General features: G+C 41.2%; 1 protein-coding gene and 1 long non-coding RNA gene across 10 annotated transcripts in view; one reads left to right on the top strand and one right to left on the bottom strand.

Annotated features, from left to right (window-relative positions):
- MACROD2 (mono-ADP ribosylhydrolase 2) overlaps positions 1-15,119 on the top strand; it is a 987,478-nt gene that overhangs the window by 924,639 nt on the left and 47,720 nt on the right. For all 7 annotated transcript variants that reach the window (XM_081906344.1, XM_081906343.1, XM_081906345.1 and 4 more), the window contains 3 exons: positions 97-174; positions 749-823; positions 1,523-1,618. In XM_081906344.1, coding sequence (XP_081762470.1) covers positions 97-174; positions 749-823; positions 1,523-1,618 — 249 coding nt within the window. The remainder of the gene's footprint in view (positions 1-96; positions 175-748; positions 824-1,522; positions 1,619-15,119) is intronic.
- LOC309367340 overlaps positions 9,929-15,119 on the bottom strand; it is a 68,386-nt gene continuing 63,195 nt past the window's right edge. The window contains exons 2-4 of one of the 3 annotated variants that reach the window (XR_014167058.1): positions 12,759-12,871; positions 11,523-11,762; positions 9,929-10,602 (exon numbers count right to left, since the gene is read on the bottom strand). This is a non-coding gene — a long non-coding RNA (uncharacterized lncRNA). Of the gene's footprint in view, positions 10,603-11,230; positions 11,763-12,758; positions 12,872-13,452; positions 13,565-15,119 lie in introns of those variants that run through there. The other 2 variants (XR_014167060.1, XR_014167059.1) reach the window with 2 other exon arrangements.

Raw genomic sequence — 15,119 nt, 5'->3', positions numbered from 1 at the left:
AGGAGGCTGTGTTGACCTTTGGATTCATCAGAAGCTCGGTTTAAAGCTTGTTCAACAGAGAATCCGCTTCAGTTTTATTTATTTTATTTTTATTAGAATCCTCCCAAGATGCCAAAGCTACACAAGAACATAACCCAATGCCTCATGCAGTCTGTGAACAAGATCAAGCTGACGGTATGCTTTCGATCAAAATATTCCCCAGAATCCTAGTAATTGATCAGATGGGACCATAGAAGTTTTCCTAGCTATAAAAGTCAAGTTTTCCCTCACATGGTTATTGATGCCTCGGGGAAACATCCATAAACTTCAATGAATAGCTGCTGCAACCATTCAATTTGAGTAGCATAATCTCTAATGTAAGCAAAAAAGAAACAGGTCTTCCAGTTAAATTGTTATAACAATATTGATCCAAGGTCATAACGTAACCTCATTGAGTCTTGAGAAGATAATGACTGTAGTTTTCTTTATTTTTTAATAATGCAAGTGTCATTTATTCATTACTGCTTAATAGAATGAATTCTTTACTGGAGAATTTTAGATTTATTTTTTTTTATAGCTGATTGGAACTTGGCATCATTCAATATGATCATTATTCTCAATCACAGAAATTCTGAATTTCACTTAGATATGTTCTGATAAGTGGTATGCTTTTCCATTTCTTTTCTGTTTTTATGATTAGTTTTGATTATAAATTGTATGCGCACTTAAGTATCATATTGGTATAATCTTCCAATCTTTATGCCAACAGGACACCAAGAGGAATCCACAGAGGTTGAAATGAACACTCAGACAGATTCTCAAGTCTCCTACATGGAAGCAGAAGGTACTTTTTGTACTTTAAGAATGTGAGCAAGACAGGAAAAAACATTCCAAAATGATGAAGGCTACATTTAAAAAAATATTTTAACAAGTTTATTGTACATTTTTGCAACAAACATCTGTTTCTTCAGTTGTCTGGTACGGAATGAGAACAGGAAATAATTAATATCCCGATGACATCTAAGTGAGAGGCTTGAAAGCTGATGTATTCTTCTTGCTAAATCTGTGGATGTTGTTACAGCTTTGTGCTAGATGATTTGGCCCTTACTCTGTCATTTCTTTATTCTCACATATCATGTTATATGCTAGTTACCTTGAAATTAAATATTTTTCTCCTGGAATATTTATCAGCATAACTAAACAATTATCTCGAAGAACTTGCACTAAAAACTCAAGTCATCAGTTTCAATGCGACTTACTTTCACAGTTTATGTTCAATATGTTAGCTTTATTTCGCTGAGGGTTCTCTTGAATTCACTAGATTGACAATGTCCGATGAAAAACTGCTGCCTAGGTTAAACGAGAACTACATGGTGGGCATATATATCATTTTCAATGATAATATTTTATTATCTATACCCTGTCCATTTGGCTGGGCTTCCCCAGCCACCCTGGCCGGCTTCCAGCCGAAAATAAAATGACTTGACTAGTGGTGTCTTTGTGTTTATTATGGTCTGTATTCTCTGTGTTTTGTTCTGTTCAGAGACTTTGATAACCCAGGAGGAGACCATACAAGAAGAGAAACCACAGGCACCCGAGGTAGATAGAACTAATCAAGAAAACAAAGGGGAAGAAAAAGGTAAGCTGGTAAATTCTACTAAGACAAGTGAGACCCTACAAGAAAATGTTGCTGTGTTGAGTGCCTCTCCATTTCATTAGTTGACAATTCCCTCCACCCCACCCCCAAATCCTTAAACGTTATATGCTATTGCGTTATGGGGTTGTTTTGGTGTCTCCCCCCCCCACTATTTTAGTATTTCAGTGTAAAGGTAAAGGGACCCCTGACCATTAAGTCCAGTCGTGGCTGACTCTAGGGTTGCGGTGCTCATCTCGCTTTATTGGCCAAGGGAGCCGGCAGACAGCTTCTGGGTCATGTGGCCAGCATGACTAAGCTGCTTCTGGCGAACCAGAGCAGCGCACGGAAACGCCGTTTACCTTCCCACCAGAGCGGTACCTATTTATCTACTTGCATTTTGCCGTGCTTTCGAACTGCTAGGTTGGCAGGAGCAGGGACCGAGCAACGGGAGCTCACCCCGTCACGGGGATTTGAACCGCCGACCTTCTGATCGGCATGTCCTAGGCTCTGTGGTTTAACCCACAGCGCCACCCGCGTCCCTCATGATTAATCCTAAATCTAGTATTGTGCTGTTTTGTGTGTCTTGGTTTTTTGCTTTTGAATACTTGATACAAGTTCTATGTGTCCATGCGCCCTTGAAAACTAGGTGGATAAATATGCCTCCCCCCCCTTTGTGTCTACTTTTGACTTAGAGGGGTGTGGCAAAAAACACAAAACCCAGGTAGGATGATTTAGAAAAGGAAATTTCCCAGGTGGCATCAAAATGCCATAGGCATACATTTGGCTTGGATCCATATTGTGTTCTGATTAGAATTATAGGTTATTCTTTTATCCCTGGCCAAAGTGTCGGAGGCCTCTTTTTGCTAATGTGACCCTAGTGACCAAGTATGCAGTGCCATCAACACCCACACCCAGTCCTGGTATCTTCTTGCAGAGCTGACTGCAGTGTGGCAATAGAAAAGGCCCCACAATTCCCAGAAGGGTATTTGTTGGTGGGGTCCAGATTAACAAGTTCCTCCTGGTCAGATCAGTCCACAGCTAGGCCACTCTTTGGGAGGGGGGGATACACTCTAAAGACACGCTTGCCGAGTGGCTTTGGCAATGGACATCTTGTCTTGCGGAGGGGACATGTTGTTACAGTCGAGCTAAAAGTGCTGCGGAAAATCAGGTTGTAAAAGGTAATAAGCAAACACTCTTTTCAAATTTCATGCACCAAGACTCCCAGAAATGGCCGTGTTGGTCTGAGGTTAGGTTTGCACTGTGTGAAACTTAGCATAAAGTTCAATTTTCACATTTAGCATGTGGCTTCATTGCGCCCAGCTACCCATTTGCAAGAGTCGTCTCTGGAATCATAATAGCATTCTCTAATCATGAAGGGCTAATAACAACGAGGCCTTCCTTTGTGAGATGCAGAGATCAGATGTTTTGAAATTAAAACCTAGTTATGGTCTTTGTGGAAAATCCAGGTCAATGATAACTACATCTTCCTAATTATGAACTTCTTTTGTCAGCTCCATTGACACTGATTTAATTGCAAACCTGTTTGTAATATTGACACTTTTCTGTGGTGGAAGCTCGGGTTAATAGCACTTGCTTTTTCCTTTGCTCATATCCAGCTTCGTGGCATTTTCTTTTAATTTTTTTGCGTTGCGAATCCAAGTTGAGACTAATCACACCCTCTTTATTGTGCACAATGCTAATGGCCTCAGCGCTGTGTTTCATTACTGTCAGTGATAATAGAATTGATATAATCCTTCCTGCAAATTCAGGTAAATGGTGTGACTTCTCCTTCGCTTGCAAATCTAGGTTAGAAAACGCAGGCTTATTCTTGTTGCAAATGCCAAAACCATTATGCTAATTTCTTCTGAACAGAAATTATTTACATTTTATTTTATGCCTCATCAAAAGCAAGTTGAACCGAATCTACTTTCACTATTTGTACCTTTCCTTCTAATACTTTACTGTCCCCTACAGCTGGTAAATTCCATTTAGCTCCCAGCGGATACATTATATTTCACCATCTGTTCTACCTAGGATTCAAATATATGTAGTATTAGAAAAGTTAATGTCAGGAAAGGGTGTTTTTTTTTTTTAGCTTGGCATTTTTTCTTTCTAAAAATAAGAGACTATCAAGGTGCAGACTGATCCTGCGAGTCTACTTTATCTGCAGTAGCACAAACTCTGCTTTAAACTGCTGCAGGTAAAACAGCACATAATCCTTGGCAAGGGGGGCAAAGACACCTTTCTGAACCTTCATCAAGGAGAACTACCCCCTGTGCACTTAATCGCTGGTCAGTCAGATGCTATGTTTTGAAGCTGAAATTTGGGGGGCTTGGCTAGTTCCTACATTGACACTGGGGTTGGGATTGGGCAATAAGCAAAGATCTATCAGCGCTCAAGCCCTGCATAGAGGCTTATAGGACGGAGCAGTAAAACTTAAATAAATCCCACTTCTGAGGATGCTGAGGGGGTAATTACTGCCTTTTGGGGATTAGGCATAGCTGATTTGTGAAAAATATGCCAGATTGACTTGGATTCAAAGTGTACTAGGCTCAGTGGAGAAGTTTAACTCTCTCAGGTTTGGCTTAATGGAACAAAACACATTTCATGCAAGCTTCTGTACATCTGATTATTGTCACAATGAACACTTAGCTCAAATACTGAATACAGTTTTAAAAAAACCAACTAGCTACAAGTCACAGGGAATCTATAAAAGGGTTAATTACTGGCTTCTGGGCATCAGGAATTTCAAGAATATCTTGAGTATCTGGATGCATTTATGTAAACATGTGGAGTTGCCTTGTACATAGGCAGTCCTGGTACATATACCAGGAAAAAAGCACACCAAGAACTCAAGCCAATGTAAGTTTCAATAGTGGGAGAGGTCCCTACTCACAAGTCAGTAGTCAATAGTAACAAAAACTAATCCATTCAAAAGTATGTATTCTGACAAGAATTACAAACTCAAGTAGGGATTACAAACTCTAACAGAGATTACAAACTCAAACTCATATAGCTATGTATAACACAATAATTTGTTACAAAGATTTTTTCTTTTTCACTCGACAATAATGTTGATCCTTATAATTTATCAGCTTGCAGATGAAGACTCAGTTTCAATCATAGAGCAGAAGTCAGAAGTCAATTATGGATTAGAAGCCAGGACAGGGCCCTGTTTCGATGTATTCACCTTCAGCAGCTAATTTTTAAAGGGTTATGTAAGTTTGAAGACTTTCGGATAAATATATCCTGTTATTTTCTATGTTTCTCAGGGATAACAACTACGTGTAGTTGGTCAACATGTATCTTGAGCTTTTCTGTGCGTTTGGTTTTTTTTATGTACCAGGCAGTCCTGATACATAGGCCTATACCAAGCATGATGCTTTGGCTAGAAGTGGTCCAGCATGTCAGACAGATATTTCAGCCTTGCTACTTAAGTTACCTTCCTTGGAGTTGCTGGGTATGGAACCTGGGATGGGACCGTCTGGATACAAAACATGGGCTGCACCACTTGCTCTGGCCCTGTTCCCCCAAACCATTAGCCAGAGATCCTGTTTTGACTCCATACATGGCATGCAGCTAAGCTCCTGTTTGTTTGGAGCAGTCTATAAACACTGCTAACATGCCCTATCAATTCATTCAAATGTGTCCCACACAAAGTGGACCCATGCAAGTCACTGGATGGTTAAACAATTGCATTGCGCGGTTGCTGAACTCAACCCGAAAACACATGTGAAACAAAAAATAAAACAAATGCTACACTTTTTTAAAAAATAAAAATTGCAGCATAGTGCTTACTTGGAAGCAAGTCTCACTAAGGTCAGTGTGACCAAAACTTGTTTTGTAAACCTCCCAGAGGACTTTGTTGAACGGGTGGTTATTGAAGTGATGAAAATAAATAACTCACTGGCTAAATGTGTTTAGGATTGCAGCCCTAATCTAATGGAGGGTGCAGGGGGTACAGGGAATCTAATAAGGAGATTTACTTCAAGGAGAGTTGAATTAGGACAATTTGCTTGAGAAACATTTCCAAAATTAATTTCAGCTGTGGTGAAACTATTTCCTCCTCTTATTGGCCCAAGGCAGGGTACATGTACTTAGTCAGACCAACAAGATCTTCAAGAAAAGGCAGCTACGTCCACATTAATTGCTGTAAGTAAAATAATACCATTCTCACTAAAGTAACTTCTACAGAAATTTAAGAGCAGCTCCACATTCACTTCAAGAAAAATGCTTTACACAAAAATCAGAAGCACTGGGATTATATCCAAAATACTTTTCAGCTGTATCCCCTTCACTCATCTTTTCCATCTTCTCTTGGCAAAGCCTCAGGCAATTTAATTGCATCCATCCCTTTAAGTCTGCCACTCATTATGGATGGAAGAGAGGCAATGGCGATGAGAAGGGATTCAAGAAACCATGGAATGAGACATAGATCTCTTTGGCTTCTGCACACTGATGATTCTGCAGCACGGAAACTCATTAACTCTCTTGAGTTGCCTCATTTGATCATTGACAAAAGCCTATCTGAGACTTCCTAAATTTGCACTTGAAGAGCACGTTCCCAACGTTGTACGATACAGGAAGTCAAGGAACAGACGGTGAATAATGCAAGGTTGTAGTGCTATAACTGGGTTGACCTGTGATTGGCCTTTAGGATGAGCACAGCCCCTGTATGGCTTGGAAGTGTGAGGAATGTCGACGCCATTGTGTGGCATTTGAAGGGATACGCAATAGGAAATTGCCTTGTGCGCAGAAGATCCCAGGTTGAATCCCTAAGATCTCCAGGTGGGACTGGGGGAAAAGCCTTTCTGAAACTCTGGAGAGTCACAGCCAGTCAGGGTAGAAACCATGGACCAAAAGTCTGATTCCGTATAAGGCAGCTTTAAATGTTCAAAGTCCTCCATTTAGAAACATCCTAAGAGGTGCCCCCAGGGCAGATAAACAAATAGCACAAAATTCCTTTGAGTTTTCTCCGAAAGATTAGATGAAAGCTACTGCAAATCAACTCTTTTTACACCCTTAAACAAGCATGTATGTTCGACCCCTGTCCATTGCTCACCGAAGATTGATGACAACCGAAACCTGTGCCGTTTCCTCTTCATTCCCCCAAGGCCAAGTACCTGACTGGAAAGTTTTATTAATGATTTGAAAGAGTAGCTTGTTCTAATGAAGTATTTTGCTGTGGATGCTGCTTGCCATGTTGTTGACTGATGGAATAAAAAAAGTACTGCTGTTTCCAGTCTGTTGATGAATAGCATTAATACTGCATTATAGGTCCATAATTTATTTCCTATCTAACCAACATTAACTAATATGGTGGCCTGAAGTGAGAGAAAGAAATATTTCTACACGTGATCTGATAATAATTCACAAAAATCTATTCTATTCTAGTCTCCTAAAAAACTGATTTTCCCCCAGGAAACCATGGAATATTCCAAAATCCTTTTATTCACCAAAGAAGGAGAGCGGGGCAAATTTTTATCCACATTTTTATCCACACAGCATAAGCTTCTGTGCGGGCTGGAGAGTACTTATATTGAGACAATGTTCCCCTTCTTACAAAATCTATATTTAAGGTGGTTTGATTCTGCCTACCTTTTTTACAATTTATAACAAAGCCGTTTGAGAATTTTAGCCTCCTTCTCAGGAAATTCTGGGAAAAGAGCAGACTCACAGAACGAAACACTGTTTTTTCCACAGGTCTTATCCCCCAACTTCCTTCCCAGGTGTTCACATCACTCTTTACATTCTTCCAATCTTAGCACTTTGCTCTTGCTGCGGGAGTGACAGAAAAGCGGACACATAATGAAGGTATACTAGATGCATTTTGAACAGAGATGGGAAAGTGGGCAAACATTCTGCACTGAAGAACAGTCAGAACAAGACGTGCATTTATTCATGAGCGACCTCTGGGGGCCATAGGCCTGTGATCAAAAAGAGGACCTTCCCTCCTGCCCATTTGTTGTTCGACTGCAACTCCCATGAAACCCGGCCAATGATCAGGGATGATCAATGTGTGGATAAGCAGCAACTGGAGGGCCAAAGGGAGGGCTTCAACGTTGCACTAAGGTGATTGTTTCATCAGGGCAAATATTTTTGTTTGGCAGAGGAAATGTCCCCCCTCCCTGTCAGCTCATCCTACCTTCAAGTAGGACCTTGGCAGAGACACATGCCCAACTGGCATGTTCTCTCCCTCCTGGTCAATCGTTCAGGAGCTTCGAAAGCTTTCTTCAGCCCAAACATCACAGCGACCGATGCCAACTGACACTGGCACACTTAGGGATCTGCAGAGTCTTTGCAGCTTGTGTAACAGAACTCAGCAACTCAGCATTTTGGCTAATCTATTTTATTTACATATAAGCACACACGGAGCACTGCAACATGGCTCCCTCTCTCTCTAGCATCAGACAGCAAAGAGAAAGAACAAAGGACAATAGGCCCACTTCACGGAACACAGTGATACAAACATCCTGTCTCCGTCACTTCCCACTTTGTGGTGTCAAAACATACATCGTCATGTGATAGACAACAATCCCATGACTGCAATCATGGAGCAGGAATTCTAACACTCCCAACCCTAAGTGCACTTTTCTGGGGGTTCTCTTGACACCCCCAACCCGAATTTAGGGGCAACACAGTGGGAGGAAAGGGGAAAACCCTGTACAAACAGAAGTCCTTGTGCATGGCTTCAACTCATGGGATTTATTAGTTGAATCCCACCCAAAGGTTCCCCAACCCTGCCTTGGGGGGAGGATTTTTCCTATCTCTGCTGCTTGAGATCGTTTGAGATATGTCTACTACTTCTGTAGTACCTTTCCTAGAAAGGCAAGGTTGTGATCTCTTTATGTGTAAGCACTTCCAGCTTCAGCAGGTACTATCTTGAAACTCCAAGGCACTGCCGTTTGGCAGCAGACTTAGGAAACCTGTCAATCCTAAGCAACAGTCATCATGCTTCATGGATGGTGGTACATGCTGAATTTGTTTTGCTCTGCCAAGTTTTAATCATAATCAACAGCCTCAAATTTAGGGAGATCATATTTCATTGTGAACACGTGTATACACAGACATAAGTTTCCCTGACAGTTTCATATTGCACCATAGTCTATGCGGCGACTGGAGAATGTATCTCACTGTCATTTTACTGTCAACTTATTCTTTGCTAGATTTGAAAGTGTGAGCATAGAAAAGACTAATAGAATACAACAGGGCAGAATATACACTTTGACCAGCTTGGCTTAAAGCCTTTTGAGCTTAATCCTTTGGAGAATTTGTCACCTTTTGATAAAAAGCAACCTCAGCTATTGTAATGGTGTTGTCTTTCCTTTTTTGCAGTTCTGCAAGGCTTTGTATTTTTTCTACTCTTGTGGTTTTCTTAAAAGTGCATATAACTTTCCAAACAGATTGATGGCACAAATGCCACAGATATTGGGGAGAAAGGTGGAAAGGTGTGTTGAGTCTCCTACTCATTTTTTTCTCAAAATTAATGCAGATTTCCCTTTTTAAAACTCTATTGATTGACCCACTATAACAGGATGTTGTGACTGTGGAAGAAATCTAGCATGTGCTTCTTAAAGGTAAAGGTAAAGGGACCCCTGACCATTAGGTCCAGTCGTGACCAACTCTGGGGTTGTGGCGCTCATCTCGCTTTATTGGCCAAGGGAGCCGGCGTACAGCTTCCGGGTCATGTGGCCAGCATGACTAAGCCGCTTCTGGCGAACCAGAGCAGCGCATGGAAACGCTGTTTACCTTCCCGCTGGAGCGGTATCTATTTATCTACTTGCACTTTGACGTGCTTTTGAACTGCTAGGTTGGCAGGAGCAGGGACCGAGCAATGGGAGCTCACCCCATCGCGGGGATTCAAACCACCGACCTTCTGATCGGCAAGTCCTAGGCTCTGTGGTTTAACCCACAGCACCACCCGCGTCCCTTATGTGCTTCTTACCAATTTCAAAAGTTTGCTTCTGGCTTTTCTTTTCTTTTTCTGTCCCCCTTTCACTAAAATTTTAAGCCGTTACTCATATTTGCAGCATGCCAGGGTGCTTCACAACCGTACTGTACAATTCCAATAAAATCAACACAGTAAAATAACATTAATTACATTGCAATCCACAGTAGACCAGCCAGATGCCACCCAGGCTCAGTACTAACTACCTTCAATAATCTCCAAAATTGCTTAGAACGTATGAAGTATTTATGACACATGTAACTCAAACCGAATAACTTTTCACCAGAGATTCTATCAAAAGTGGAAGAGTCTAAGAGGATTTCTGTGCTATATATTTCCTAAAGAAACACCTGGGCCACCATGAGAAGGTGCAGGAGAAGATGACATATTCCTTGTTCCTCCTCCTCATGTCTTTTGCGAGGGCTGAAATATTTGGCTCATTAGACAAGAGAGGATAAAGTTGGCTTCTACAGATGAGGCTGATATTTACAAGATGCGTCGGTGCTGCCGATTACATTCATTCTTGGTGCTGCTTTCTGGAGAGACCAAAAAAAACGGGTAGAGGAGCCTGCCTTTCTGTTTGCAGTGCTCCTGCCAAATTTTATACAGTTTTGCAGGGGGAACCTTTCACTAATAGTGGTGTGTCAGGATGCAGAGAGACCTTTGTAATACCATATCAGCAAAAATGAGATTCTATCAATATCTGAATCGATGACACAAAACCGCTGTTTCATCACAGCAGAAGGAACTATTTATTGGTTTTGGACAGCTGCTCAGCAGGAGATACCACCAACTGGATTGTACTTTTGCAGGACGGTCTGGTTATTGCATCTGTTTTAGACATAAGTTATCAGCCTGCAGGAAAGAATAATGCAGTCCATCCTTCTGAAACAGGAGGCAAGCCAGTTCCTGTTCATTTTCTTGTAGGCATTATGTACGCAGAAGCTGAGATTGCATGTAAAGAGCAGGTGGTACAGGTTCAGTTCTGAATTTTAATTGTTTCCATTTCTTTCACCGGGAGGATTTTGCCTTTTATGTGCTAATAAAAATAGAAACAATTAAGGAATGTGAAGCTTTCCCATTTTGTCACAATCATTTAAGGACATCTGCTTTGATAGCAAAAAAACAGAAAGGAACAAACAGAAACATTAGACGTAAAAATACTTTATCAATGACAGAGGAGTAGACTTCATTATATTTGACTCCTTTCTTCACAAACAGAACAAAACACAGTAGCTATTTGTCCCACTTAATATTGTCCTGTTCTTTAATTGAGAATTGTTTTGACAATCTGACATTCAATTTTAAGTATTCAGTCCAAGACAATGTTTATGTCAATTGTCAGTCAGACATTTGATTAATTTTTCTAAACCAGCAAAAAAGAAAGGAGCTTAAAGCTGCATAAATTAATGTTTGTTAGTATTGTTCTGTGAGATTAGGTAATGCTTTGCACTTGGGTACTGCATTGTTTAAACAGTTGGAAGATGGCAATAACATCCTGCTGAAAGTACAAAGACAGAGAAGAGAATACAATGCATGTTTCAGATTGTGAAGAAGACTAGCCATCTTTATTTCTACAACACTGCTATCAGAAACTAAGCCGTAGCTCATGCTACTGTATCTCTTGGATTAAAAAAAAATATTGCTAAAGTACCAGTGCAAAATAGTAATATTACGGTAGCACTTTATTTGACTTGCTTCATATTGAAAAGTTAGTACAAACCAAGAAGGCATCAATCAACATGGTTTGTCATCCTCTTCACATTATCTGTAATGGTGGTGGCTTACATAAGATAAATAAAACAAGACGGCTCCTGTTCTAGGACTTACTATCTAAAAGTTAATGGCATAAAATTAAAAATGGAAGAGGAAGACAAGCAAACTCAGGTATTGGTTCTTAAAGTTACAAAATTCTTATTAGGACCAGAGGAATTAGTTCTGGTAGAGAATCCCAAGGACCTTGCTTGTGGTCTCTTACTAATTCCAGTAAAGTGTCCCCGCTTCCCAATTTTCTCTTAGCTGTGGCCTGATGGAATAGTTTCTGCCAGGAGACAGTTGAAGGAGGGAGGAGCCAGTGGAGTGTTGTTGCTTCCCATCTCTTCCTCTGCTAGAAGAATGTCACCCTCTGGTAGGTGATGCTGTTCAAGGATAAAGCAACTCTGGCTTTCTATAGTAGACTGGTTGGTGTTTTGGATCTTGCTGCAATAGAAATTCCAAACAAATATAACAAAGTAGCTGCATGAGGCCACGTCAATTCTTTATTTAACGGGGATAAATATTGAGGAACATTGGATACCCAGCATGCCGCATCACCCTGTTTCCATGGTTATTATCTTTTGGAGAATTGTCCTCTCTGGTATGCAGGGTGTATGAAAAGTCAGTTTCCTGGAAACCCAAAATGAGGTTTGAACAGTAGTGCTTTGCGGGTCTGGGTAGTGCTGTTCACCTGAACTCCTGGCACAGCCATCACTATGGCATACCAGAAGGCAAGGAGGAAAGGAGGGGCATTGGCAAAGTTGGTATGGTGCAAATACACCAGCAGGAACACCAAATTGGCTCTGCTGGTGTGTTTGCTCCTTGCCACTATCTCACCCCTTGTCCTCCTGGTGCATCACAGTGATAGAGGTCAGGCACCAATCACTACTGGGTTTTAATGACCGCAGATAGTTGACAAAGTATTATTTGTCCATGGTGAGAGAAGTTGTCTCAGAATAACAGCCCTTCAATAAAATCGTTTGATTATGATGATTTGTCAGTAATAATAGTGAACATATATAGAACCTGGCCAACCTGTGATATACAGGTCACAGAATTACCAGAAATTCCTAATGAGGATGAGTGGAGTTGGTTCAAGTCAATGACTAGTGTTCTCACCCTTGTGAGATATCTTTGTCACTTTTCAATAAAAATCTGGGGAGAGGTTCTGAGCATCACCAGGTTTTTTTTAAATTTTCTTTGAAATATATATCTTGTGGTACCCACAGCAGTTTCTCAGATTTTCAAATGTGCTAAGAACGTTGGAGACCCCTGATTTACACTGTGTTTACAACCAATTTTTGCAAAGTTCCAGTATTCCCAGGTAAGGTCTGAGGGCAAACCAGGCCACCACCTTGCTGCAGTTAAGCGAGTTTGAATCTGGTCAGTGCATGGATAAGTGACCATTATTTCTGGGTAATGAGTCCGTATTCTACCCACTTTGCTTCACAGCTCTTTGATACTTCACCTTGCCTTTTCGACATGTTAGTCTGGTCCCTCATGTTCTCCCAATTTTCATCTTGTTTGCACAGTCCGCAAGATGTGTAAAGCCTCTGTTGAGGTGACACAAAGCAGAAACAATAGGAGATTGTTATAGGATTCAGCAATCAATCAAAAAGAGGACACTGTTGTATGAAAAGAAGATAGGAGATGAACAACTCTGTACGGAAATAAATCTTCTCCTTGACAGGAGGAACTTATCGGCAAAGGAGTCATTGATAATAATGTGACATAACCTCACCCATCTCTTCAGAATATTACCCCTTTTTGAACTTGAAGCTATTCAGACTGTCACTCGCATTCCTACAATTCTTCTAAGACTCTCTGTTCTCTTAACACAGTGGGCAGCTGATCATCCAATCATGCAGACTCCACCATCTGGAATAGTTTCTCTGCACTTGGCTGGCTCATAAAAATCTTAGTTTGAGCAAGAAGAGGATTATGTGCCAGTCACTAGGGGCTTGCACCGAGGGATGGGAGCCAAAATGTGTCTATTTCTAATGTGGCAAATGTTACCATATGGATTCCCTGAGTAGCCATCTCCCACAGTCATTTCGAGCAGTTACTTGGAGTGGACCCAGTGGCAGTGTTAGGATTCCATTGGAGGAGTGAATTAACAATAGTGTTGATTCACCTTCAGTATTGGTGGTAGCTTCTTCCAAGCTGAGTTGTGTTTGGTCGTATTTTGGAAAGCACTCTCTTGTTTTGCTGCTTCTATACATGGTCTAGACAAGCAGCAGTACCAATAGGGTAGCTGCAGAAAAAATGAAAATAACATCAGTTAACGGAATGCTTCTGGTTTCGCCTATAGTGTTAAGGTCTTTCCATGTTCACTCAAGCTTCAGAATGCCAGGAGATTACAGCTGTTCAGAGCCATGCCCCTAACAGATGTGTTATTTAAGCAGCATTTATATGGTATGGTACCCTATGCTGTAGATAGTTCCACCTTCACCACTACATTGGAGCTGGATGTTTCTTAGTGGTGGAACAATGGATCTAAGTCCTTTTGACCTCAAATGCAGCATGGATCATCCTCAAACCTACCTCTCCTACACAGCCAAGTTTCAAAGCAGAATGTGATTCAGCTGATTCACCCTTAACTTACAGCAGACATCCCCAACCTTTGGCCCTCCAGATGTTTTGGACTACAACTCCCATCATCCCTGACCACTGGTCCTGTTAGCTAGGGATCATGGGAGTTGTAGGTCAAAACATCTGGAGGGCTGCAGGTAGGGCCACACTCCTGGCTGTAAAACACTAACACAAATGAAAACTGAAAAGCTGTATTCCAGCTACCCAGATCCCTGTAGAAGTCATTGCAGAGAATGGACAAGGAAGACCAGATTCTTCCACAGCATCCTAAAGGCATTAGTCAAATTGGCTGTAAATCAAGCGGCATACGAAAATGTCAGAGCAGGTTTCGTTGTACTGTAAAACCAACACTGTTTGGTTTGTACTTCACCCTTGTCACCTTCAAGGCATAAACCCTCTTTTCGTACACAGTGATAGTGGAAATAGAACTCCATTGTTGAACTTTTTTTATGTCTAACACAAATGTCAGATTTTACTTCCATTGCCCTCATTAGACTTCCTGAGATGTAATCGATTCCCTTTCTTCAGTCTTCCCTCACCTTTAGATTCAAAATAACATGGTATGCTGTGCACTCTTTGGCATTATTAATATCTGCAGCATTTGGAGTGGAGTCAATTTGTAAACTACCCTGTCATCCATTTTGTTTTCTTGTGCAGCCATGGAAATGTGGTGTATACCTTAGAATGGGCCCTTCCTCCCATGGTACTTAAATTCTTACTGGATCACCCCAGCTAGAAAATGGAGGTGTACATTTGGCACAGTACACTCCATGTAAGCAGCAATTTAAATATTAGTTCATCTTTTTCAAGGTTCCAGGGGTTCCAGGCCTCAAGGTTTGTTTCCTTTTGGAAATGAGGCACATCCGGGATCGTAGTGTCTTTATCCATGCATATTTACAACCTGAGCCACAATGGAAAGATTCACACCATTAACACCCCAAAAGTGCCTTGATTCTACACATAGCTGCAGCCTTAATTCATGCAGAAATCAGCCATGGCTTTTCTCTGCCTTTCTAGCCTGCAGCTTCTTCCTCTGGGCTACATCACAGCCAACTCTACCCTCAAAACACCTGCTCTGTCCTACTATCTAAAAGAGGGAGTAGGTGGCCCCACCAATTGTCATCTGGTACAGTGCCCCCTTTCCTTACACTGTTTTATAGTTGAAACTTTTATTGCACTGCCAGGGCATAGAGAGACACCTTATAAGTC

The sequence above is a fragment of the Podarcis melisellensis genome, assembly GCF_964234715.1.
Source record: "Podarcis melisellensis genome assembly, chromosome: 3".
Taxonomy (NCBI): Eukaryota; Metazoa; Chordata; class Lepidosauria; order Squamata; family Lacertidae; genus Podarcis; species Podarcis melisellensis.
The sequence above is the reverse complement of the archived record's forward strand: the minus strand, read 5'-3'. Positions and strand labels throughout refer to the sequence as shown.